General features: G+C 37.3%; 1 protein-coding gene across 1 annotated transcript; it reads right to left on the bottom strand.

Annotated features, from left to right (window-relative positions):
• Positions 1-269: 269 nt before the first annotated feature.
• Positions 270-24,011, bottom strand: LOC131066578 (2-methylene-furan-3-one reductase-like). The gene is made up of 3 exons (XM_059212354.1): positions 23,826-24,011; positions 712-1,192; positions 270-573 (listed from the first exon to the last, which is right to left on the bottom strand). The coding sequence occupies exons 1-3, from the start codon at positions 24,009-24,011 to the stop codon at positions 305-307; spliced, it is 936 nt and encodes a 311-aa protein (XP_059068337.1). The 3' UTR covers positions 270-304.
• Positions 24,012-24,720: the final 709 nt, after the last annotated feature.

The raw sequence follows: 24,720 nt of genomic DNA, 5'->3' as shown, positions 1-24,720 counted from the left end.
ATAAATAAAAAAAACTAATTATATTCAAATTCATACAACATAAAATTAAGTATTGTAAAAGCTACAACTACAAATAAGAAGGAACGAGATAAATATAAATAAATAAATTAAAAAAACTAATTATATTCAAATTCATACAACATAAAATTAAGTATTGTAAAAGCTACAACTACAAATAAGAAGGAACCAGATAAATATAGTTTAAAATTATGTCGGTGATATTCCAACTTTATTTCATTACAAACGCCAGATACAGAAGTCAGCTAATAATAACCTGCGCACATTATTTTGAGGATAATATTCTCTATGGGATAGGCGAAATGACTATCTTTCGCTGTGCTCTGCCGGTTTCTAGGTGTTTGAAAGCCTCCAAAACCTTAGAAAATGGGAAGGGGCTCTTGGGATCCAAAACGGCTTTCACCTTTCCACTCTCAAAGCATTCCTTCAGCTTTTCCAGCTTGGCAGCCCCGAGCATGGCAAACATATTCTGGGCTTTGGGATGAGGTGGAAATGTAGCAATGTCTATTATGGGGGCTCCTCCTTTTGCCAATACATGAGATTTCGCCGATTCCCCTGCATTTAAAAAACAATCAAGATTCAAAATTTTCAATGATAGATCATAAAATTTGATCTGAAATCTAAAAAAATCAATAACTAAAACATCTATGAGCTATGAACATTTCATGTTTCTATCAAATGACAATTACGTACCCACAGTGTCGAAAACAAAGTCGAATTTCTCTGAGATTTGCTCGTAGGATTGCTTGGTGTAATCGACGACGAGATCGGCGCCTAGGGTTTTGAGAAAGTCCAGTTTAGATGTGCTGGCGGAGGCTGCGACTTTGGAAGCTCCAAAGACATGCTTGGCCAGCTGAACGGCAATGCTGCCCACGCCGCCTGCACCGCCCACAATGAAGACGCTCTGCCCCTTTGTGAATTTTGCCGTCTCGAAGGCCTGTTGTGCGGTCACCACAACACTGACCAAACTGGCGGCCTCCTCGAATGATAAATTGTTTGGCTTGGCGGCCAACAATTGCTCTGCTGCCAAAGTATACTCCGCCAGTGTCCCGCACTGCTTCGGCTTCGTCATCAACTCCAGAGCGTTGCCGTACACATCGTCGCCTTTCTTGAATTTTGTCACGCCCTCGCCCACTTCCACAACGACTCCACTCATATCGCCGCATGGCACGGTCTGAAATGGATTTTGAAGGCAATTTTAAAACCGTCTCTTTTTTAGGCTGTAGCTATTCTGGCTCGAAAATGGCATGCCATGGCATGATGCGGCTCCCCAAAATCGCATGCCCTTTCATGTCATACAGCCCCACCATCTGGCTTCTGACATGGAAGTATGTTGCCATTTGTGGTTGACGGAAAACATTTGCACGCGGCTAACATTTGTCGGCCAGTCTCCCGGTCACATCCAAACATAATTTCAAACATATTTGTTTTGAATTCTACTACTATTGAATTCCATTTTCATTTTCTGATGCTCGGGTTTAGAGTCAGGGTGAGGGAATTGGGGTTTTCTCTTTGTTTGATTTTGTTTGGTGTTGCATAATTTTTAGATGGAGAAGATGAAAGGAAACCCTGGATATCGTCATTGGCTGCCGTGACTGGTGTTGGAAATAGGAAGGCGGAATTTGCTTCTGCAAGGCAAATTGTTTTTGTGCGCAGATCGATGGTCCAACGATCTGCAGTGAAAAGATCAATGTCTGGTTTTGGTAACGCCTCGTACTGTGGACAGGACGCTGGGAAGGTATTATTATATCAGTCCTCAACAGAGTGTGTAAGTAGATCATTGTCTATGTCCAGAAATGCCCAAGGAAAGGCTGGAATAAGGAAGAGATTTGAGAACGACAAGGACTGTCATGGTAATTATTGGGCAGGGAATTTCACCTGAGAAGCCATGGATGCTGATGAATTGTAACAGGCAGCTGTGGTCTTAAAATTTGAAGTTGATATAGCATAGCCAGCCATAGGAGGTAAAGCATCCTTTTTGTATATATTAGATGTTGTATATATATTTCCATTATAGATTCTCTTAAACAAGGGAACTCGATCAGGGCCATTTTGTTTTCGCACCAGGTTTCTACGAGCTTAGATGTTAAATATATCTGTTTGTACTGTGTAAGAGTTTATTTCGCATTACAGGCCTTGTAGTATAACTGTGCAATGTAGATTAAGAAGAAATTTTGAGAAGAGCAGCAGTTGAAGCACGACATTCCTTATTGATTTCTTAAATGCTTTAGTTATCATCGACACACCGCACTTGACAAATCAGACTTATGTACTGGAAATAAATGGCAGATTTGAATGCATAAAATCCTTATGAAATCCTTACATGAATGGTGTATTAGGTTATCAAATATGATAAACGAAAATCTTTGTTTTTAAAAAATGCATTTCTAGCTTTGTCAATCCAACCGAGTTCTTTGCGATGACAGGTTGATCGAAGAGCAAATTGTTAGATTTTTTTTCAGATCAATATTTTGGATCAAATGCTTAATCTTAATGGCTTGAAACCTGTTTTGCAGTCTTTTCTGGTCGATCAGTTTTTTGAAATAATTTTAGATTCGAGTCTATGAATGAATCGCACTTCATAATCTACCAGTGTATGAAGAAAATAGATAACATTTTTTCCCTGGGAAAAAAAATTGTCTTCAATTTTTTTTTAATTTTTTTTTCTTCGTATTGCTTTATAAAATTTAGTGTCACGTTCGCTTTATAATTTTTACAGTCACAATGGTTAGTGCAGATAATGGACGAGGCATATGTAACATATGCTCAAGTTTTACCTGCACCCTTATCAGTATGACTTTGAAGCCCCCAAAATTATAGTTTAGTTTTCTGAAGCGAAAAATTATTAATAATTACAATTTATTATTATTGATTAGGGACACAATTGACAGCATGTATGATTTTTTAATGGTTTATGAAGAAGAATTTAAAGTGTTTTTAATTTAATTGTAATTTTTCTGATCCAAATTATTTACATAGTTATATTTTAAAATAGAGCGAAAAACTTAGTCTAGCAGGTTATTTAGAAAATGATGTTTGTATCCTCATACAAGGATCCAATCATAATTTAAACAAAACTTTTGAATCATAACCCATCTAATCATAATTGGAACAAAACCTTAAAATCATAAGAGGAACATAACCTATGAAACAAACTTTAAATTAGGAAGATAATCAATTTTTGTTTACAATGGGGTGAGAGGGAGAGAGAGGTAGAGATAGAGATAGAAATAGAAAGAGAGGGAGGAAGAGCAAGAGAGAGGTTGGTACAAGAAGATCTACAAAGTTAAGTAGAGAGGATTGAAGAATAGATAGAGATGAAAGAGAAACAAATGGGGGGAGGGTGGGAGAGAGAAATAGAGATAGAAAGATGGATAGAGATAGAAAGAGGGAGAAAATTCGAGGGGGAGATAGAGAGATAAAGACATAGGAAGTGATATATAGAGATAGATGGATTTATAGAGAGTAGGAGAGATGAAAGGTAGTTGAGTGTATAAGATAAAGATAGGGAAGGAGAAATAGAGAGTGTGTCTTTGAGTGAGAGAGATATAGAGATATAGATAGAGAGAGAAATAGATATAAGGTAAAAGAGTAGAGAGATATGAAAGAGAGCAATAGGGGAGAGAGAGACATAGAGGGGCAAGGAGATATAAGGGGAGAGAGATAGAGATGGAGATAACAATCAAATGACCTGCTACCTTAAATATAACTCCCCAAGGTCACATGTTATCCTTAAATTAGTTCTATCTCTCTAGCTTGCTCTCTTGCTCTAAACTTTTAACTTTTGTTTTAAATTGAAATTAATTCTATTATATAATTTAAAATAAAAATTCAAATTTAATATTTTACAATTAATAAAACAAAAATTTATAAATTAAATTTTAATAATTTTTAATTATTATTTGTAATTTCATAACTAAACATAAATAATTAAAATGAATTTTTAACTTAATGAAAAATTAATTCTTAGAAGAAAAAAAAAGATAAATTATCCTAATAAAAAAGATCATTAAAAATATTCTTATCAAAAGAAGATAGTAATAAAAGATAGATTTTTAATTCAAAATAAAATAATTCTACAATAATTAAAATTTTAATAAGATAAATAATTATAAATTAAATTATATTAATAACTTTTAATTGTTATTTATAGTTTCATCAAAAAACAAAAATAATTTAAATAAATTTTAAACTTAATGAAAATGAATGGAATTAGAATAAAGCCAATTCTTTCTTTTCCAATAAATTTTCATTTTCCTTTTGAAACTTTAAAGAATAAGATAAAATATCCTAATGAAAGAAGATAATATTAAAAGATATTCTTATCAAAAGAATATAATAATAAAAGATACATTTTTCCTTTTATGCACATTCTTTTTCTAATTAATAATATTTAAATATATATTTTTTATTTTTTATAATTAAAGTTTTTTTTTTTTGTTAAATTGATATAAATGTAAGCAATGGTTGAGATTAATTCCATCGTCTTACATCTTTCTCTCAATTTTGAACCACTTATTTGAAAAAGTAGGTCATTCATTTCATATAAGGAATACCTTTGACATAAATATATAAATTTAAATAAGATTTGGAAGTCTTAATTTGGCATTCAAAATGAAGCTCTTTACTTTTTATTTGTATATTGTATATATTTTTTCTTTATTTGTTCGTAAATGTTTGGTTTTCTTTTAAGCATTTGTATTATTTTTTAGTATCTGAAAAAAATATTTAAATGAATTCTTTGATTGGAAATTTTCAATTTTTTTTTGTCTTATTTATTTTTAATTGATATTTTATGGAATTTGTAATACAAATTTCAAACATACCTTGAAGTTCTGAATATATAATTTGATGGGTTTTAATTAATTTTTTTGGACATATCATTATTTTAATTTGTTAAAAATAGGGAATTTATTTTTATTTTCTTTTTTTTTGAATTTATTTTGGCTTGTATTAATGTGCATAGTCTAAAACTTGGATCATTAGTAGTCTACTAGGGTACAAAGCTTGTGAGCACATTGATCCAATGATGGTTTGGAGCATGAAACCAATGACATATCACAAAATCAGTAGCTTGGATGCCATTAGCTTCAAAATGAGTGTTGGAAGTTGTTAACATAATAGATTAGTGAGGGTACAATGTCCATGATCACAAAATCCCATTAGGGGTTTGAATCTTGGTGGCTAGAACAACAAGACTATACTTTAAACAAAACAGTATGCTACATTGCGACGTATGGCTAAAACTTTGATTTCCAAGTTATTAATTTTGAATAGTAATCCCATTAAAGTGGTATAATAATAAGGAAGTCCCCAATTCTATGCATGAAGATTGAAAGGTCCTGGAACCTTCCTATAATAGGGAAAAAGTACTCAAGTAGCCAAAGGAGTGAATAGACTAGTTCGTACTAGGAGGTACCTCAATTAAGGCTAGGATTATGCCTACGATTCTAAGAACTAGGGGATGGTTGAGGCATCCTTGCCTAATGAATGAACCTCACCCTCAATATTAGGCACATATCAAGGCCCAAACTACAATGAAGAAACACGAGGAATTATCTTCATTTGCTACAAAAGGGAAGGCCAACATAAGTAAAGAAGAGGATCTCATGTTTCATACACCATCTTGAAGTCATAGGAAGAAGAGATCAAAGAGATAGAACAATTGAGAATAATTGGAAGGACAAGAGCATCAACAACTCAAGAGGTAGCTCAAGCACCACCTTTCCCTCTAGTCAAAATGCTAATTACTTCATCTCAACCTCCATAGATCCCAATTCCTTCTTCATCATAGGCCAATATTTTAGAGGTATAGGTTGAAGCAGAGGAATACGAAATTGATGGGCTATAAGATGTATCCATTTAGGATGAAACTCAAATACTTGCAAAAACAAAAGAGGAAGAGGTTCAATACTTTATGCCATCTATAAACACCTAAAATTATCCTTTGATTAAGTAAATATTTATTATTTATTTAATTATTTTTATCCCAATGACTTCTATTAATTAATTAAATATAATTTATTTATTCAATTAATTCACTTAGCCTTGGGGGATGACCCCACAATGCAACGATTAGCTGTGAGCCTCCTACATGGGAGGTCTTGGGTTCGAGTCTACTTGACTGGTTCTTAGCTCCAGGAAAAAGCTAAAAAATATCAATTAAGTTGTGACTCATAAATTTTTTTTAATTCACTTAGCCTCTTCTTTCTAGTTTAAATATAAATATTTATTATTTAATTAATCCTTCCACATATCTCCTAAATTAAAAAAATATTTTATTTATTTAATTTATCTAGCCTTTCCTCTATTAATTAAATAAATACTTGTATTTATCTAGTTAATTCATTTACCTTTTTCTTCTTATCATGACAACACGTCTCCCTAAATTACCTACTCCTCAATCTTAGCCCTCCATTTCAATTTAACCTCTTAATCTTGTTCATTCTTATCTTTTATTTCTCACCTCTTAATCTTCTCTTTTCATCTCTACCTACCCTTCAATCCAATTGAGTCTCTTTCATTTATGTGATATTGGCCATTCACCATTCAACCTCTTAATCTAAACCCTTGATTCTCTTGGAGATTTCTACAAAAGAGGGTTTCTCCTTCAAGTTTGTCATCCATAATCAAACAATCATTGGAGCACCTATACTTTGCCAAAATCATTATATCATACATCATCACAACCTCATCCATTTTTCCTTGAGCTCTTGTGCAAGTGCAACACAAATTTGAGAGCAACCATTATTAATGCAAGATCATTGAAGATAGGACAACAATGAAGACAAGGATCTTATGCATGTGAAGGTATATTGGTTTATTTCATTGTTATTTACATGCATTTGTAGATCTCTATTGATATTGTGTTGAATGCATTTGTACATCTAGGTTAGTAGTTGGATCATAAGGGTTTACAAATAGGTTCAAATTCAACATAAATATTTTGGCATCCCTGGTGGGAATTGAATCTCTATTGGATCTATATTTTTGTAGGTTTTCTTAACCCTATATTACTATTTTGTGCAAAAAGTTGGAGACTAACATTTTGCCTCTAAGGTTGGAGTCACAAGCTTAGGGTTTGGAAAGATGTGTTAATATCTCTTAAACGGATATAAATTTTTGCACAAAATTATTTTTGTAGGTTGCGGATGGTATAAGGAGTTTTCCGTCCAAAACTCAAATTTTTCTCATTATTTTTGAGTGATTTTTAATTTTTTTTAATGATTTTTCATGAAAATTAGATTCCGAGTGTGAATTAATGAATTATTTAGAAAATATTATATTTTCACAAATCTTGTAGAATTCTAAAGGTGTTCGTTCTTTGTATTTTTAATTTTGATGGCAAATAACTAGCAAAAAAATAGATCTTTAAAAATTAGGGTTTTGAAAATATTTGATCATATCTCTCAAACAGCTACAAATTTTTGCACAAAATTTTTACTGCAAATTGGGGATAGTATAAAAATATTTCAGTCCAAAAATACGATTTTTTGGATTGGTTTTGAGTTTAAAAATTATTTTTTTTATAAAAATTAAATTTTGGGTGCAAACAAGCGAATTTTTAGGAACTTATTATATTTTTAAAAATATCTCTGAATTATAATGGGGGTTTTCCTTAAATCTACTCTCTAGTGCGTAAATCAAGCATTTTTTTTTTTAAATTCTAACATTTTCAAAAAGCTCAAAATTTTAGTAGGGGTATCCTCTTTACATTTTAAATTTTGGAGTTAAAATCATTGCAAAAAAATAAGATCTTGTTGACTAGGTCAAAAAAAAAAGATATTGTAATCTTGTGATGAGATTATATTTTATTTGCATATATTTTATTACATCATAAGTGTAGCATCATAAATTGCATCCCTATGTAGTTTCTTGCTCATATAAGCCCTATTTTAGCATGTATGACCTCTCGCATTTGGTCCCGTTCACCCTATGCACACACCATATGACTATGTTACACTTTATGCACACACCACGACATGTTTTCAATACTTAAGTTACTTTACAAATTGAGCCTTGTGCTTTGTAATTTGGTAATTTTCTTTTTCATGATTCATAGTAAGCAAAACTTACTAGGCTAGTACAGTCATGTTCTATCTCCTCCTTTCTTATGTTATCTCTTATATCTCGATATTAAAGTAGTGAGATCTTAAAGTCCCTAGGGGCTTGGTGTGTCTTGTCTCTTTGATATCTTGATGATAAATTTTCAATGCAAATTTTTAGTTTACTTCGAGTACATGCTTAGGCTCATACTCTCACTAAAGTGGAGGCTAAATATAGCATCCTAAATTGTACTCACAATTTTGTCCTCACCTAGGCCTCACTTTGGCATTCTAGCTTTTGATGCCTGATTTCAATACCGATTCTGATTAAACCCCATTCAAAACCTGCATTTTCATCATCTTCCCAATTCTTCCCCCATTTTGGAGTCACACCTAAGAGAAGGGGAGAGTGAGATAGAGAGAGGGTGAGAGGGAGAGACTTCAAAGATAAAGAATGGTATCATTATGGGTCTATGGTGTCCTAAGAGGTCATATAGTGTTCTATGACCCCTTAGGACACCATTTGGTGTTATTATGGGTCATATGGTGTCATATGACCCCTTAGGAATCCATATGACATATTATGTGTCGTTACGGGTCATATGGTGTCCTAAGGAGTCATATGGTGTCCTATGACCCCGTAGGACACATGCATGTATCCCTAGGATACCATATGAACCCTAAGAATATCATATGACCCTAGAGAGGGAGAGAGGGGGAGGAGAGGGGGAGGAGAGGGAGGGAATGGGAGAGAGACACACCTAAGAGAGGAGGAGAGTGAGATAGAGAGATAGAGATTGAGAGGGACATACAAGAGATAAATGAGAGAAAGAGAGATGGAGAGAGAGAGGGGGAGACAAAGATGGAGAGAAAGAGAGGGAAATAGAGTGAAATAGAGGGAGAGATAGAGATAGAGAGCGACATAGAGAAGGGGACTCAGAGAGAGAGAGAGAGAGAGAGAGAGAGAGAGAGAGAGAGAGAGAGAGAGAGAGAGAGAGAGAGAGAGAGAGAGAGAGAGAGACCTAAGAGAGGGGGAGAGAGAGATATAGGGAGTGGGGGCGATATAGAGAGATCTATGAGGTGGATAGAGGGATTGGGAGAGACAGAGAGACCGAAGAGATGGAGGGAGGGAAGGTGAGAGAGAAAGAGAAAGAGAGGGTGAGAGATAGAGAGTCTGAGTGAGAGGGAGGAAGGGATGAAAGGAGAGTATGATAACTCAATGATGAATAGATAGTACTGAACCGGTATTGAGAGGGGGGGGTGAATCAATACAGACAAAAACACACTCTTAAACCGGTTTGTCAGTAGACACTGTGCATTAACAGACAAATAGTAACACTGGTCCTAAAACAGAGTACAACTGGCAAAACCCAGAATAACTGAGACAAGCATAAACCGATTGACACCTATCTTCTCATATACTCTAACACTTCATTTCCATTTCACCCTTATGCATGAACAAGTAATCTACCATCAAAGATATACATATAAGCAACTAGATCAACATGATTCACTGCTTGATAGGAAACAACATAACATCACATGAAGAAGACATCACACATGACACACTTATTTTTTCACGTGGAAACCCAACTGGGAAAAACCACGGTGGGGATGAATATCCACAAGCTTGTTTTTGAACTCTTTAGAAGTCCGCTCTGTTAGGAGTCTTGTCCAGTTAAAGACTGATACAATAAGTTCTGTTAGGAACCGATCCTATTAGGGATCACCCGGTTAAGGGATGGCTAGAATACCCGGTTAAGGGTTAAACCTTGTTAGAGGATTTCAAGAACTCAATGGTTTTGAGTCACCCTATTAAAGGATTTACAACAAGCCGGTTAAAGCTACCCTGTTAAGGGATTTCTCAACTGTTGAAGTGGTTAGAGATCAACAGGTATTACAATGATCTGGTAACAACACTCAATGCCAATGCAGATCTGCTTAAGCTTCTCTTCACCTTCTACACTTACACTCCGCAGGTATCACTTCTCTCCTCTGGTCTAGCAAGAATCACATATCCCTTCTCTTGGATACACACACACAACTTTTGCCAACAACCTCAAATAGAGACACAACATCGACCTTATAGGAAAACTGATAGGTCGGTAGCATAAACCCTAAACCCTAAACCTATTAGGTTAAGGAATTCAAACGGTTCAATCCTGACCATTGAACACATTGCATTAAATGCAACAGTTCTTGATCCAATCTCAAGACATTCTCCATCATCCATTTTCCACTGATTTCATGGCGGCTGATAACCCATCACAATTTATCACCGTTTATAGACTTCGCACATTCCCGAGGTAGATAGGAACAATCTCCTTCATGCAAGATCCTTCACGCACACAAGGCTTACGTGGCAACACGATATGTTCTTTGTTACCATGCTAACTCATCACACAAAGTCACCGGTTGAGCCACAGAGGCTTGAAGCACTTCAACCAGAAACCCTGAAGTTGAGGCTACCAACTGGTAGCCATACAATGCTTCCATGTGCCGGTTCCCATAACCATATGCCGGTTCACCTTGAATAAACACACTGCTTCACTTTGGCACAAATGGCGGTTCACAGTGTTATACCGGTTCTCTTCTCTTCATCATATTGACATCAATGACAACACTTAATGTCATTATGTCCTCATACTGGTTCACATAATGCCAACAATCTCCCCCTTTGGCATTGATGGCAATATACAAAGATATCTCTCTGCTTAACATCTTCTCCCCCAATTTCTGCAGATATCTTCTCCGCTTCACATCTTCTTCCCCTTTGACAACAATGCCAAAGTGGGGGCACAATCTTCCCTATTCCATTATGCTGCTCCCCTTGAGGAGTAGCATCCTTCAACACATCAATCCTGAAGAAAAATTTGACTATGCAATACTTGACTGATGTGGAGCATATACCTTTAGTTTACCTCCTGAAGGGGCAACACCCCTAATTCACCTCTTAAGAACATAAATGTAGCCTTTGGGAGAGGCTTGGTGAATATGTCTGCTAACTTCTCCTGACTGGAAACATGTTCCAGTGCAATCTCTTTGTTCTACACCTTTTCTCTCAAGAAATGATACTTAAGCTCAAAGTGCTTGGTTCTAGAATGTAAAACCAGATTCTTGGAGATATTAATTGCACTAGTATTGTCTCAAAATATACTTACCGGTTCAGATACAGGAACTTTGAAGCCATTTAATACATGCTTCATCCAAATTGTCTGAGTGCAATTCATGAAAACTGCAACATACTCTGCTTCCGCTATAGACTAAGAGACAGAACTCTGCTTCTTACTCATCCATGAGACTAGTCTACCACCGAGAAAGAATGCACCACCGATTGTGCTTTTCCAGTCATCTATATTGCCTACCCAATCAACATCTGTGTATACTTTCAAGTTGAAATCCTTGCTATATGGATACCACAATCCATAGTCAACAGTTCCCTTCAGATACCTAAGAATCCGCTTGACTACAACTAAGTGGGATTCTCTTGGGCTTTTCTGGAATCTTGCAGTAATGCCAACTGCATGTGCAATATCCGGTCTGCTATGCACTACATAATGCAACTTACCAATCATTGATCAGTATTCCTTCTCATCAACCAATGCTGAGTCATCTTCTTTGGATAGTTTACAACCGGTCACCATCGGTGTACCAATTGGTTTGCTATCTTCCATGCCAAACATCTTCAACACCTCTTTGACATACTTGGTTTTAGTGATAAAGATTCCATCTTTCATCTGCTGGATCTATAGTCCAATGAAGAACTTAATCTCTCCTATGAGTGACATCTCAAACTCTTTCTTCATCTCATCTGCAAACTCATGACTCATCTTGTCATCTCCATCAAAGATAATGTCATCAACAAATACCTCACAGATCAGGATCTGATCTCCTTTAGACTTCAAGTAGATATTGCTATCTTCACTTGTTCTCTCAAATCAAATCTTCACAAGATGGGAATCCAGACGTTCATACCATGCTCTAGGTACCTGCTTTAGACCATATAAGGCTTTATGTAGCCTACATACCATGTCACTATCTTCAGATAGGGCAAACCCATCTAGTTGCTCTATATACACCTCCTCTTCAAGTACACCATTTAGGAATGCAGATTTTACATCCATTTGATATACTTTGAAACCTTTAAAAGCTTCATATGCAAGAAGCATACGAACTCCTTCCAATCTGGCTACAGGAGCAAAGGTTTTTCCATAGTCTTCTCCTTCTTCTTGAGCATATCCTTTTCACACCAATCTGGCTTTGTTCCTAATCACTATGCCATCCTCATTCAACTTATTTCTGAAAACCCATTTGGTACCAATGACATTTTTATGCTTTGGTCTGGGTACCAAAGACAATGTACCATTTTTCTCTATCTAGTCAAGTTCCTCTTCCATTGCCTTGATCCAGTCTTCATCTTTATGTGCCTCTTTGAATGATTTAGGCTCAAATTCAGAGATCATACATGAGTTTTCTCTGACCTTTCTTCTTGTAAGGATTCCTGCATCCTTATCTCCTATGATCTGCTTAGGATCATGATTCAACTTGACATACTGAGGAATTGTCTTGATGGATTCCTCTTGCTTTTCTTCTTCATCCTCATTCCCATTAGTATCAGCATCTACATCTACTGGTGTAGGAACACTATTACTGGTACTTGGCTGACTGACAATCGGTTCCCAGAAGGTTACAACTGGTTCATTTACCGCTTGCTTACTACCGGTTTCTTCAGTTTTCTCAGAGGTTTCATCAACTCTTACATTAATGCTTTCCATAATTCTCTAAGTCCTATTGTTGAAACACTTGAGAGCTTTGCTCTTGGTGGAATACCCTAGGAATATTCCCTCATCACATTTTGCATCAAATTTGCTCTGGTGTTCACTCCTCTTGATGTAACAATTGCTACCAAACACTCTAAAGTAGCTAACCACAGGTGTCTTACCGATCCAATACTCATAAGGAGTTTTATCCTTACCTTTCTTGATGAGTACCTGGTTCATTGTATAGACTGCAGTGCTCACCACTTCTCTCCAAAAGGTGTGAGCTACCTTTCCTTGAATCAACATGGTTCTAGTTGCTTCAACCACAATCCGATTATTCCTCTCTGCTAGACCATTTTGCTGTGGAGTTCGGGGGCAGATAGTTGCCTCTTGATGCCATGTTCTTCACAGTACTTGTTAAATTCATCGAAAGTGAATTCCCCTCCTTGATCAGTTCTCAGGCACTTGATCCTTTTACCGCTTTCCTTCTCCACTAATGCTCTGAAAGCTTTGAACTTTACAAAAGCTTCAGACTTATCTTTCAAGAATGTGACCCACATCATTCTTGAGCAGTCATCAGTGAGAATCATGAAGTACCTATCACCCTGCACACTCCTAGTTTTCATAAGACCACACAAATCAGTATGCACAAGATCAAGCAAATTGTCAGTAGTGAAAGATTTACCTTTAAAGGTTGAGGAAGACATTTTCCCCAATTGACACTCTCAACACAAGGTGTTATCCGGTTTGCTTAGCACCGGAAACCCTCTAACTGCCTTGATCTTACTAGCCTTCACAATGTTATCAAAGTTTACATGGCAAAGTCTCCTATACCATATCCAACTATCATCAAATTTAGCCATAAGACATGTACTTATATTTGCATTTAGCTAAAATAGATTACCTTTGGTTTGCATGCCGGTGGCCACCAATTCACCACTCTTTCCTTTGATTCTGCACACTCCATTCTTGAATTCCAGAGTGAGACCACTGTCATTCAGCTGGGCAACACTCAGAAGGTTGTGTCTGAGACCATCAACCCAATACACATTGTCAGCACTACTCTTTCCATTCAGAGAGATGGACCCTCTACCTTTGACCATGCATGGTGCATCATTGCCAAAGCGAACCACACCACCATCATACTCTTCCAAGGATAGAAACTTGCTCCGATCACCAGTCATATGGTGAGAACAACCACTGTCAATGATCCATTCATTGGAATTATCAAACTGGGAGACAAGATCCTTCTTGTCTGACACATCTTCCTTGACAACAACAAACACAATATCTTCATTTTCTTCATCCTCTGATTCCTCATCTGTGACACCTTCATCAACTGCCACAAAATAGTTTCTCTGGTTTCCTCCTTTGAATTTCTTGAACCTTTCTGGTTTGTCCTTGTTGTCGCCATTAGGACAGTTTACAACAATATGTCCTATCTGGTTACAAGAAAAGCATTTCAAAGGAAGCTTACCTCTGTATTTGCTGGTTCCTTTAGGAAGTTTCCTGGCAAGGAGAGCTTCAAATGCCATCAGAATCTCCTCATCATCCATTTCTCTGCTCTGTCTTGGTTCACCACTAGTGCTAGCTTCTTTTCCTTTTCTGGATGGTACAACAGAAGCTTTAAAAGCTGATTCAGCCTTTTGAACACTGCCATCAAAACTATTTAACTCATAGGCTGTCAACTTTGCAATGATGGAGTCTAGGGATACCTTAGTCTTGTCTATTGATCTCAGCTCTTGAATATCAGCAACCCTTATTGCATAGACTGACAATAGGGATCTTAGGACTTTGCCTACCACAGTGGAATCTTCTATTTTACCACCCGCACTCTTGATATCTCCAACAACAGTTTTGATTCTTATTCCATACTGTTGAATGGTCTCACCTTAAACCATCCACATGTCTTCAAACTTCCCTCTAAGGCTTTCTTCCTTAGCCTGTTTTACATGCTCATCACCACCATAGATATTTTCAAGAGTATCCCATACCTCTTTGGGATTTACCTTATCTTGGACATCAATAAACTCAATGTCAGATAAACTACTAATTAGGGCTTCCATGACTTGCCCATTCTCCTGCATCTCTCTCTTTTGATCATCGGTGAGAGTACCGGTAGGGGCAACATAGACATTCTCAACATAGCTCCAGTGTTGAGCACCCATGCTTTTGATGTATATCTTCATTCTGTCTTTCCATATACTGAAATTTTCTGTGTTAAACTTTGGACCTTCCCTCTTCATCATTAGACTGAGATCTTTACCTCAAGCAGTTAAGCTTATAACACAGAGGACCTAGAGGACGCTCTGATACCAATTGATAACTCAATGATGAACAGATAGTACCAAACCAGTACTGAGAGGGGGGGGTGAATTAGTATAGACAAAAACACACTCTTAAATCGGTTTGTCAGCAAACGCTGTGCATTGACAGACAAACAGTAACACCGGTCCTAAAACAAAGTACAACCGACAAAACCCAGAATAACTGAGACAAGCATAAACCGGTTGACACCTATCTTCTCATATACTCTAACACTTCATTTCCATTTCACCCTTATGCATGAACAAGTAATCTACCATCAAAGATATACATATAAGCAACTAGATCAACATGATTCACTGCTTGACAAGAAACAACAAAACATCACATCAAGAAGACATCACACATGACACACTTATTTTTTCACGTGGAAACCCAACTGGGAAAAACCACGGTGGGGATGAATACCCACAAGCTTATTTTTGAACTCTTTAGAAGTCCACTCTGTTAGGAGCCTTGTCCGGTTAAAGACTAATACAATAGGTTCTATTAGGAACCGATCCTATTAGAGATCACCCGGTTAAGGGTTAAGCCCTGTTAAAGGTTACCTTGTTAGAGGATTTAAGGAACTCAATGGTTTTGAGTCACCCTGTTAAAGGATTTACAGCAAGCTGGTTAAAGCTACCCTGTTAAGGGATTTCTCAACTGTTGAAGTGGTTAGAGATCAACAGGTATTACAATGATCTAGTAACAGCACTCAATGCCAATGCAGATCCAGTTAAGCTCCTCTTCACCTTCTGCACTTACACTCTGCAGGTATCACTTCTCTCCTCTGGTTTGGCAAGAATCACGTATCCCTTCTCTTCGATGTACACACACAACTTTTGCCAAGAAACTTAGACAGAGACACAACATTGACCTTATAGGAAAACAGATAGGTCAGTAGCATAAACCCTAAACCCTAAACCTGTTAGGTTAAGGAATTCAAACGGTTCAATCCTGACCGTTGAGCACATTGCATTAAATGCAACAGTTCTTGATCCAATCTCAAGACATTCTCCATTGTCCATTTTCCATTGAATTCATGGTGGTTGATAACCAATCACACGTTATCACCATTTACAGACTTTGCACATTCCCGAGGTAGATAGGAACAATCTCCTTCATGCAAGATCCTTCATGTGCACAAGGCTTACATGGCAACATGATCTATTCTTTGTTACCATGCTAACTCATCACACAAAGTCACCGGTTGAGCCACAAAGGCTTGAAGCACTTCAACCGGAAACCCTGAAGATGAGGCTACCAACCGGTAGCCATACAATGCTTCCATGTGCCGGTTCCCATAACCATATGCCAGTTCACCTTGAACAAACACACCGCTTCACTTTGGCACAAATGCCGGTTCACAGTGTTGTATCGGTTCTCTTCTCTTCATCATATTGACATCAATGACAACACATAATGCCATTATGTCCTCATATCGGTTCACATAATGCCAACAGAGTACATGAGAGTAGAGAGAGAGGTGCAAAGAGAGGGAGAGAGTGAGAAAGAGAGGTAATGAGAAAGGGAGAGAGGGAGGGGGAGGACAGAGGGAGAGAATAAGAGAGAGGTACACCTGAGAGAAGGGGAGAGTGAGATAGAGAGAGGATGAGAGGGAGAGACTTTAGAGATAAAGAATGGGAGAGAGAGAGAGAGAGAGAGAGAGAGAGAGAGAGAGAGAGAGAGAGAGAGAGAGAGAGAGAGAGAGAGACTTAAGTGAAAAAGAGAAAGGGAGGGGGGGAGGTAGGGAGAGAGTGGGAAAGAGATACACTTGATAGAGGAGGAGAGTGAGATAGATAGATAGAGGCAGAGAGGGAGAGAGACTTAAGAGAGAAAGAATGGGAGAGAGAGGGAAAGAGAGAGAGGGAAAGAGAGAGAGAGAAGATTGATGGAACATTGTTTAGGCACATAGCATGTTGATGGAAGATTCGACTAACATAGCGTGTTAGTCGCTTTCACTGATTCACAGACTATTTGGCCGCCTTTTCCTTTTGCCCCACGAAACAGTGAATTCGACTAATGTAGCGTGTTAGTCACTTTCACTGATTCACGGGCTAAGTGGCTTCCATTTTGATTTGGACCTCGAAACAATGAATTTGACTAACATGGCGTGTTAGTCGCTTTCGCTGATTCGCGGAATACGTGGCCGCTATTTCCTTTTGCCCAGCGAAACGATGAATTTGACTAACATGACGTGTTAGTTGCTTTGACTGATTCACGAACTGCATGGCCACCATTTCCTTTTTCCCCGCGAAACAACGAATTTGACTAACATAGCGTGTTAGTAGCTTTCACTGATTCACGGGCTGCGTGGTCGCCATTTCCTTTTGCCCTGCGAAACGACGAATTTGACTAACATGGCGTGTTAGTCGCTTTCATTGATTCGCTAACTGCATGGCCATCATTTCCTTTGGCCCTGCGAAACAACGAATTCAACTAACATAGTGTGTTAGTCACTTTTGCTGATTGGCGGACTGTGTGGCCGCCATTTCCTTTTACCTTGCAAAACAAAGAATTCGACTAACATAGTGTGCTAGGCGATTTTGCTGATTTGCAGACCGCGTGGCCGCCATTTCCTTTTGGACCGCGAAACATCGAATTCGACTAACATAGTGTGTTAGTCGCTTTCGCTGATTTGCGGACTGCATGGCCACCATTTCCTTTTGCCCCGCGAAACAACAAATTAGGCTAACATAGTGTGTTAGTAGCTTTCGTTGATTCGCGGACTAACATGCTATGTTAGTCAAATTCGCCGTTTCGCGGGGCAAAAGGAAATGGCAGCCACGTATCTCATGAATCAACGAAAGCTACTAACACGCTATGTTAGTCAAATTCGCTATTTCGTGGGGAAAAAAGAAATGGCAACCATGTAGTCCGCGAATTAGCGAAAGCGACTAACATGCTATGTTAGTCGAATCTTCCATCAACACGCTATGTGCCTAAACAATATTCCATCAATCTTGTCGCTCTCTATCTCTCTCTCTCTCTTTGAGTCCCCTTCACTGTGTCGCTCTATATCTTTATCTCTCCCTCTATTTCACTCTATTTCCCTCTCTCTCTCTCTCTATCCATGTCTCTCTTCCCCCTCCTTTTCCCTTTCTCTATCTCTGTCTCCCCCTCTCTCTCCATCTCTGTTTCTCTCATTTATCTCTTGTCTCTCCCTCTCAGTCTCTATCTCTCTATCTCACTCTCCTCCTCTCTTAGGTGTGTCTCTCTCCCATTTCCTCCCTCTCCTCCTCCTTTCTCCCTCTCTAGGGTCATATGGTATTCTTAGGGTTCATATGGTATCCTAGGGATTTGTGCATGTCCCCTATGGGGTCATAGGACACCATATGACTCCTTAGGACACCATATGAACCGTAACGACACATAAGATGTCATATGGAGTCCTAAGGGGTCATATGACACCATATGACCCCTTAGCATACCATACGACCCATAATGACACCAAATGGTGTCCTAAGGGGTCATAGAACACTATATGACCTCTTAGGACACGATATGACCCATAACGATACCATATGGAGTCCTAAGGGGTCAAATGGTGTTGTAAGGGGTCGTAGGAGACCATATGACCCCTTAGGACACCATACGACCCCTAATGACACCATATGGTGTCCTAAGGGGTCATAGGACAACATAAGACACATATGACACCATATGGTGTCCTAAGAGGACACCATATGACCCTTAGGACACAATATGACCCCTAATGACATCTAAGGGGTCATAGGGTGTCCTAAGGGGTCATATGACACTATATGATCCCTTAGCACACCATAGGACCTATATGATCACTAGGCATGTGAAGATATTGCCTCAAAACTATGAGTTTCTCAAGCTATGAGTGACCTAAAACAAGGATGAACCTCCATATTATGGGATACTTCCCTTGGAAAACCTCCTAAAATTATTGCACTTGAGAAGAAAAAATGATAGAAAGATTGCTTTTGAATTGAAAACTACTAGCCCTAGGAGGTGATGCACTAAAATTTTGAGATTCTACTTGCTATCCTAAAATCACAATCAACTTCAATGGAGATCAAATTTCATTCGCAACTCAAATTAGAAACATGTAGTATATAATTGATTCATAGGAAAGTTTTAAATTCAATAATTGCTTGAAGGAAAATGATTGTATTCACAACTTCAACTTGTCAAAACACTCAACAAAACTTACAACATCTACTAACATGACACTTGTTGCCTTGAAAATGCATAAATGAGACAAAATTGAAGGATCTTTAAACAAACCATAGGAACATCATCATATCATCCATTTAGGAGTCAAATAACAAGTTTAGATTCTATTTATTGGTTACATGTTATATTTATTAACTACGTCTATGAAAAATTATTAAATTTTGTAGGCTAGAGCAAGTGTAGATTATGTCATTGAAAGACTCATTCAAACAAAATATTACTGAAGCTTTAAATAAAAACATCATGTAACAAAACAAATCAAGCTCATGATTATAGTTTTTACGTTCATGATGAGTATAAATGAGACAATGAATTCACTTATCAACAACATGTGATGTCAACTAGAGGGGAAATTTGTCACCAAGATATTGAATATTGGGGTACATGTTAGTGTGTCCAATTGTGATCAAAGATAAGAAATGATTTTGTGTGTGTGTGTGTGATAGATTCCATCAGTTTTGATGTTAAACCATTTGTGCATATTTAGGATTAAGATTATATATGCTATATACACAAAAATGTGACTATACATAGACAATTAAAGCATGAAGTTAACCAATATAGCTCACATGGACACACAATTTAGTCACAACAAAAGAAAATTAATATAATGAAAGCATACAAAATATTTTTGTCCACCATGCCTTATCAATGCACCAAGCTATGATATTCATATCCAAGGATATAAATTGGGTAGACTATAATATTAAATTCTCATAATGACAATACAACAATGCGTAATATCTAATAATTTAGTTCAAATGGATTGGTGTTCCACAAATTTATAGATTTTTGTGTGAGAAAATAGAGGGCCTAGATTAGTTGGAGAGACCCAAGGTTCTCACGGCTTGAGAGGATTGGGAGCATAAGAAGAGAACAAGTTTCATGCTTGTAATTGAGGAACTCAACGTCTTTCTATGATTCAAGGGGAATCAAGGGTGAGTGACATGTGTCTTGGATAGAGTGGATGGTAAGGATCTAAAAAGTATTTTTTTTAGGGATGTGAAAATAACTCCTATGCCTTAAGTATTGCAAGTGTACAAGTGATATGCCATATGCACCTACTTGAGAAATTGAGAACATAAATATTTGAATATTTATTATTAGGCATGCTCAAATGATTAGGGATATTAATTAATTTTTCTTAGGTGTTTAATTAATTAAATATTCTAGTGTTGATTGAATTTTTAGGTGTTTAATTAGGCATGCACAAATGATTCGGGATATTCTAGTGTCTGTCGGTGAATGCCTCCTAATGTCGGTATATGACTCCCATCTAATCTTGTTGCCATCAATGACAACAAAATGAATCCAATGAGTGTCAATTTCCAACACCAATATGGTGTCATAAGGGGTCATATGTTGTCCTTAGGGGTCATATGGTGTCACATGACCCCTTAGGACACAATATGACCCATAACGACATAATTTGGTGTCTTAAGGGGTCATATGGTGTCCTAAGGGGTCGTAGGACACAATATGACCCCTTTGGACACCATAGGACCCATAACGACCCAATATGGTGTCATATGTTATACTTGGGGGTCATATGGTGTCCCATGACCCCTTAGGACACCATATGACCCCTAACGACACCATATGGTCTCATATGACCCATAACAACACCATATAAAATTGTAAAGGGTCATATTGTGTCCTAAGGGGTCATATGGTGTCTTAAAGGGCTCATATGACACAATATGACCCTTTAGTATATAATATGACTCATAACAACACAATTTGGTGTCTTAAGGGGTTATATGGTGTCCTAAGGGGTCGTAGGACACAATATGACCCCTTAGGACACCATAGGATCCATAATCTCTCTTTCCCTCTCCCCTTATCTCTCTATCTCTCTCTCCCTTCCCCCTCCCCATATTTCTATCTCTCTTTCTTTCTCTCTCTCTCTCTCTCTATATATATATATATATGTATATCCCCTCTCTCTCTCTCTCTCTCTCTCTCTCTCTCTCTCCCTCTCCCTCTCTCTCTCTCTCTCTCTCTCTCTCTCTCTCTCTCTCTCTCTCTCTCCCTCTCCCTTCCCCCTCTCTCTCCCCTCTCTCTTTCCCCCTCCCTCCCCCTCCCTCCCTCTCCCCTAATCTCTCTCTCCCTCTCTCTCTCAACGTGTTATTATTTTATGCATGAATGATCATAGAACAATTCTCTATGTAAAATGACAATTGTACAACTGTCTTGAGGCTTGAAAGATGATCAAATCTTTAGTTTGCAGAGCCTCCCTTGTCACCAAATCACATGCATATTATATCAAACTTGTCCACAAGGATCCCAACTTAGACATGAAACTCATGAATTCATAAACTTAGAATGACATGTTCACACAACCACCATATTGAGAACTCCAACGTAGACATAAACTATCATAATTTAATATCATCACAAGTCTCACACATAAAACCCATCTACAAAATATTATTTCACTAGTTTTTTGATGGTGAACTGTAGCTACAAATACTTGCGCTATGAAAATTACTCTAGAACTTAAATATGTTATTACATTTTGCATACATGTCTACCAAAATAGTTGCAACGACCTTTGGGAAAATTCCTCTATCCTTTATGCTTTGATGGATATCCATACACTATGCCAAAGCTACCATTAGGTACAGGCTGGGAGGATGCTAGAAAAGGTTGTAGAGTTTGACTTTTACACCTGACAATTGCATATGGTTGGAAGATTCTAAAGCCTTTTGAGCAAATCCCTTCTATTAATATCCTTTAACCAAGAGGATGATGCTCTTTTAGGTATTCTGTCAAAAATTTCAGATGCACTGTCTATGTTTCCAGATTTTGCATATTCTACATCAGGACAGTCTGTCGAACAATTTTACTCATTTTGCGTACATGTTCACCTGGGCAATCACAACTACAACATCTAATAAATTCTTGCGATGGATGTCGAGACCCTGTTCTAAAGCTTTGATTTAGGCACAAGCTGGGAGGACGCTAGAAAAGGTTGCGGATTCTCTTTGGCTAAACATTACTAAATTCTTTTCAACAAACGTATTTTGTGTATATCCTGCGACGGTAGCGTTCCATGTGATCACATTTCTTTGATTCATCAAGTGAAACAGTTCAGATGCCTTGTCTATGCTATGCTTCCCCTTCAAGTATGCTTCGATGGATGTCCATATCTATCATTTTGGGGCAGGCCAGAAGTGCGCTGGCAGATGGGAAGTGATCGGTTTGAGCGGGAATTTGTTTGAATTGCAACGTTAACGACATCACTGTTTGGACGGGAATAGTGAACCAAAAGCTCGACGGATTTCACTGGGATCCACACCAGCCACTAGTAGTACTGTCCTTTCCCGCCTTTTGGGTCCTAACCAAGCCCCTAACCGGTGTGGTCTACGGTCTGCAGAAATAGTACAGTCAACACTTTTCGACATCCATCACCTCCACGCTATCCTAGGAAATGGGCATGGGAGGGATGTATGTCAATGGGCTCCAGATGCATGTTGTTCGTACGACAATGTCGTTTTGTAGCCAGAATAACTACGTCCTCTTTTTTATGATTAATTCCAAATCTTCCAGAAATATATATTTTTTAAGCTAAGGGAGAGTATCTAGTAGTGGTTCATCCTATTTTTATTTTATTTTAAGTTATATTAGATTTTGAAGATTTTTTTTTGCGTTTTTTCTATTATTTTAGCTTTTGAGTAGTTAGTGAGAAAAAATCAAATGTGGTCATTTAGAATTGATGTGGAATATCAAGTGCTGCAATAATTGTCAAAGGGTGCTTGGGTTAATGGCAAAGTTCATGTTGTGGACACCTAGATGATGTTGGGTTCAAATCTTCTCCAATACGAAATAAATTATACAACTAATCTAATACATATACCTCTAATAAATGTTTTGGCCAATATCTACCGGGTTGTCTGATTTTTCTGGGTTGTGTTCAAATGCGACCTAAGTGCTTACTTCTAGGTAGTTACGATGAACATTGTGGGATCCATTATGGTTATTTTGAGTTGATGTCCCATACATATTTCTTATTTGCCCCATTAACGTTTGCTTTGACTACCACAAAATTTGTACATTTGATTCAATACTTATGTACAAATTCTTCAATAATCATGTGTTATGAGTACCAATAAAGTTGCACAATTACTCTAATTACTAATTTTTTTTGCAACTATTGAATATTACCAATAAGCAGCTAGGATTTGCCTAGATAATTAGCAAAATCCAATGAATGATGATTGAAACATGGTTGGAAACCTCTTCCCTTACAGACAAATACAAGTTCTACAACTCTTCTAATTAAATATTCAAATTTTAACTATTGAATACAAATGAACTAATATTGATTGATATAAAATATTTTAATTTTACCCTGTATTGATTCTTTTTTCAAAAATGAAATATTAGGTGAATAAAGGTTAAATGATTATTGCAACATAGACTGCTACTGTAAAGCGAGAAAACATTATAATAATGATAAAAGTTAAAGACAATTAGGAGCAATTACCGGAAAGTCAGAATCGTTATGCTGGAATACTCCTTCTCGTCGTTTGTAATCAACCGGATTAAGAGCAGCTGCATGAACTTTGATGAGAACATGACCAGGCTCGGCCTTTGGAACCGGAAACTCTCCGTATTCCATGACGTCTACAGAGCCATACTTCTTGTAAAACCACGCTTTCTGTGTTGCCATTTTACTCACCTTTTGCCTTCTGATTAATGTACTCAACTATACTTTCTGTGAGCAGATGAGGCAAGAGGAAGAACTTATAGAATATGAAGGCAACTTGGTCTTCGGGAATGACGTAGGTTTTTGACAATCTCATGGTATGACGCAGGTTTTTTATTATCTTATCCAGTAAAACGGCGACAAAAGGGTGCATCTAGATCATTCCTGAATGCGGTAAACGGGAAAGTCAATTATCCTCTGAGTTCGTCCAAGAAAGTGGAATATTCATCCTATCACCCCATAAATAAACAACTTTTGTTTACCCTCAAACAAAATTACCAATCCAGCGACATTCTGGATAGAAAATTGTTAATAGATGCGCAAATTTCCTGTCAGAAGTATTGTACTGGACAGCTATATGTGCACTCCGAGTTCTGTGGAATGCATTCCGAGCTCTCTGGATTGAATCTGTACCATTCACGTTTGGAAATTTCCGCAGGAGCGGACTATATTTGTCCTCTACTTACACATAATGAAAATAAAAAAACTGGAATAAATCAATATTGTTTCTTTATGACTTGACTTTCAATGGTGAAATTTCTATATCCAATAATTCTATATCCAATAATTTTATATAAGTCAAAGTCTTTGTCTTATAGCATTTATCAAATCATTATATATTTTTAACCTGTTAAATCTAAAAACATAAATGCATCAACAAATATTATAAAAT

This window comes from Cryptomeria japonica, chromosome 10 (assembly GCF_030272615.1).
Source record: "Cryptomeria japonica chromosome 10, Sugi_1.0, whole genome shotgun sequence".
Lineage (NCBI taxonomy): Eukaryota > Viridiplantae > Streptophyta > Pinopsida > Cupressales > Cupressaceae > Cryptomeria > Cryptomeria japonica.
This window is presented reverse-complemented; position numbering and strand designations above follow the sequence as displayed.

What these genes read in the sequence shown, in the direction of transcription:
- LOC131066578 (XM_059212354.1), bottom strand. Translation starts at nt 24,011, where the DNA reads ATGGCAACACAGAAAGCGTGGTTTTACAAGAAGTATGGCTCTGTAGAC. An exon ending in ATAACGATTCTGACTTTCCG is followed by an intron (nt 1,193 to 23,825) that starts GTAATTGCTCCT and finishes AATCCATTTCAG; the next exon opens with ACCGTGCCATGCGGCGATAT. An exon ending in CTTTGTTTTCGACACTGTGG is followed by an intron (nt 574 to 711) that starts GTACGTAATTGT and finishes TTTTAAATGCAG; the next exon opens with GGGAATCGGCGAAATCTCAT.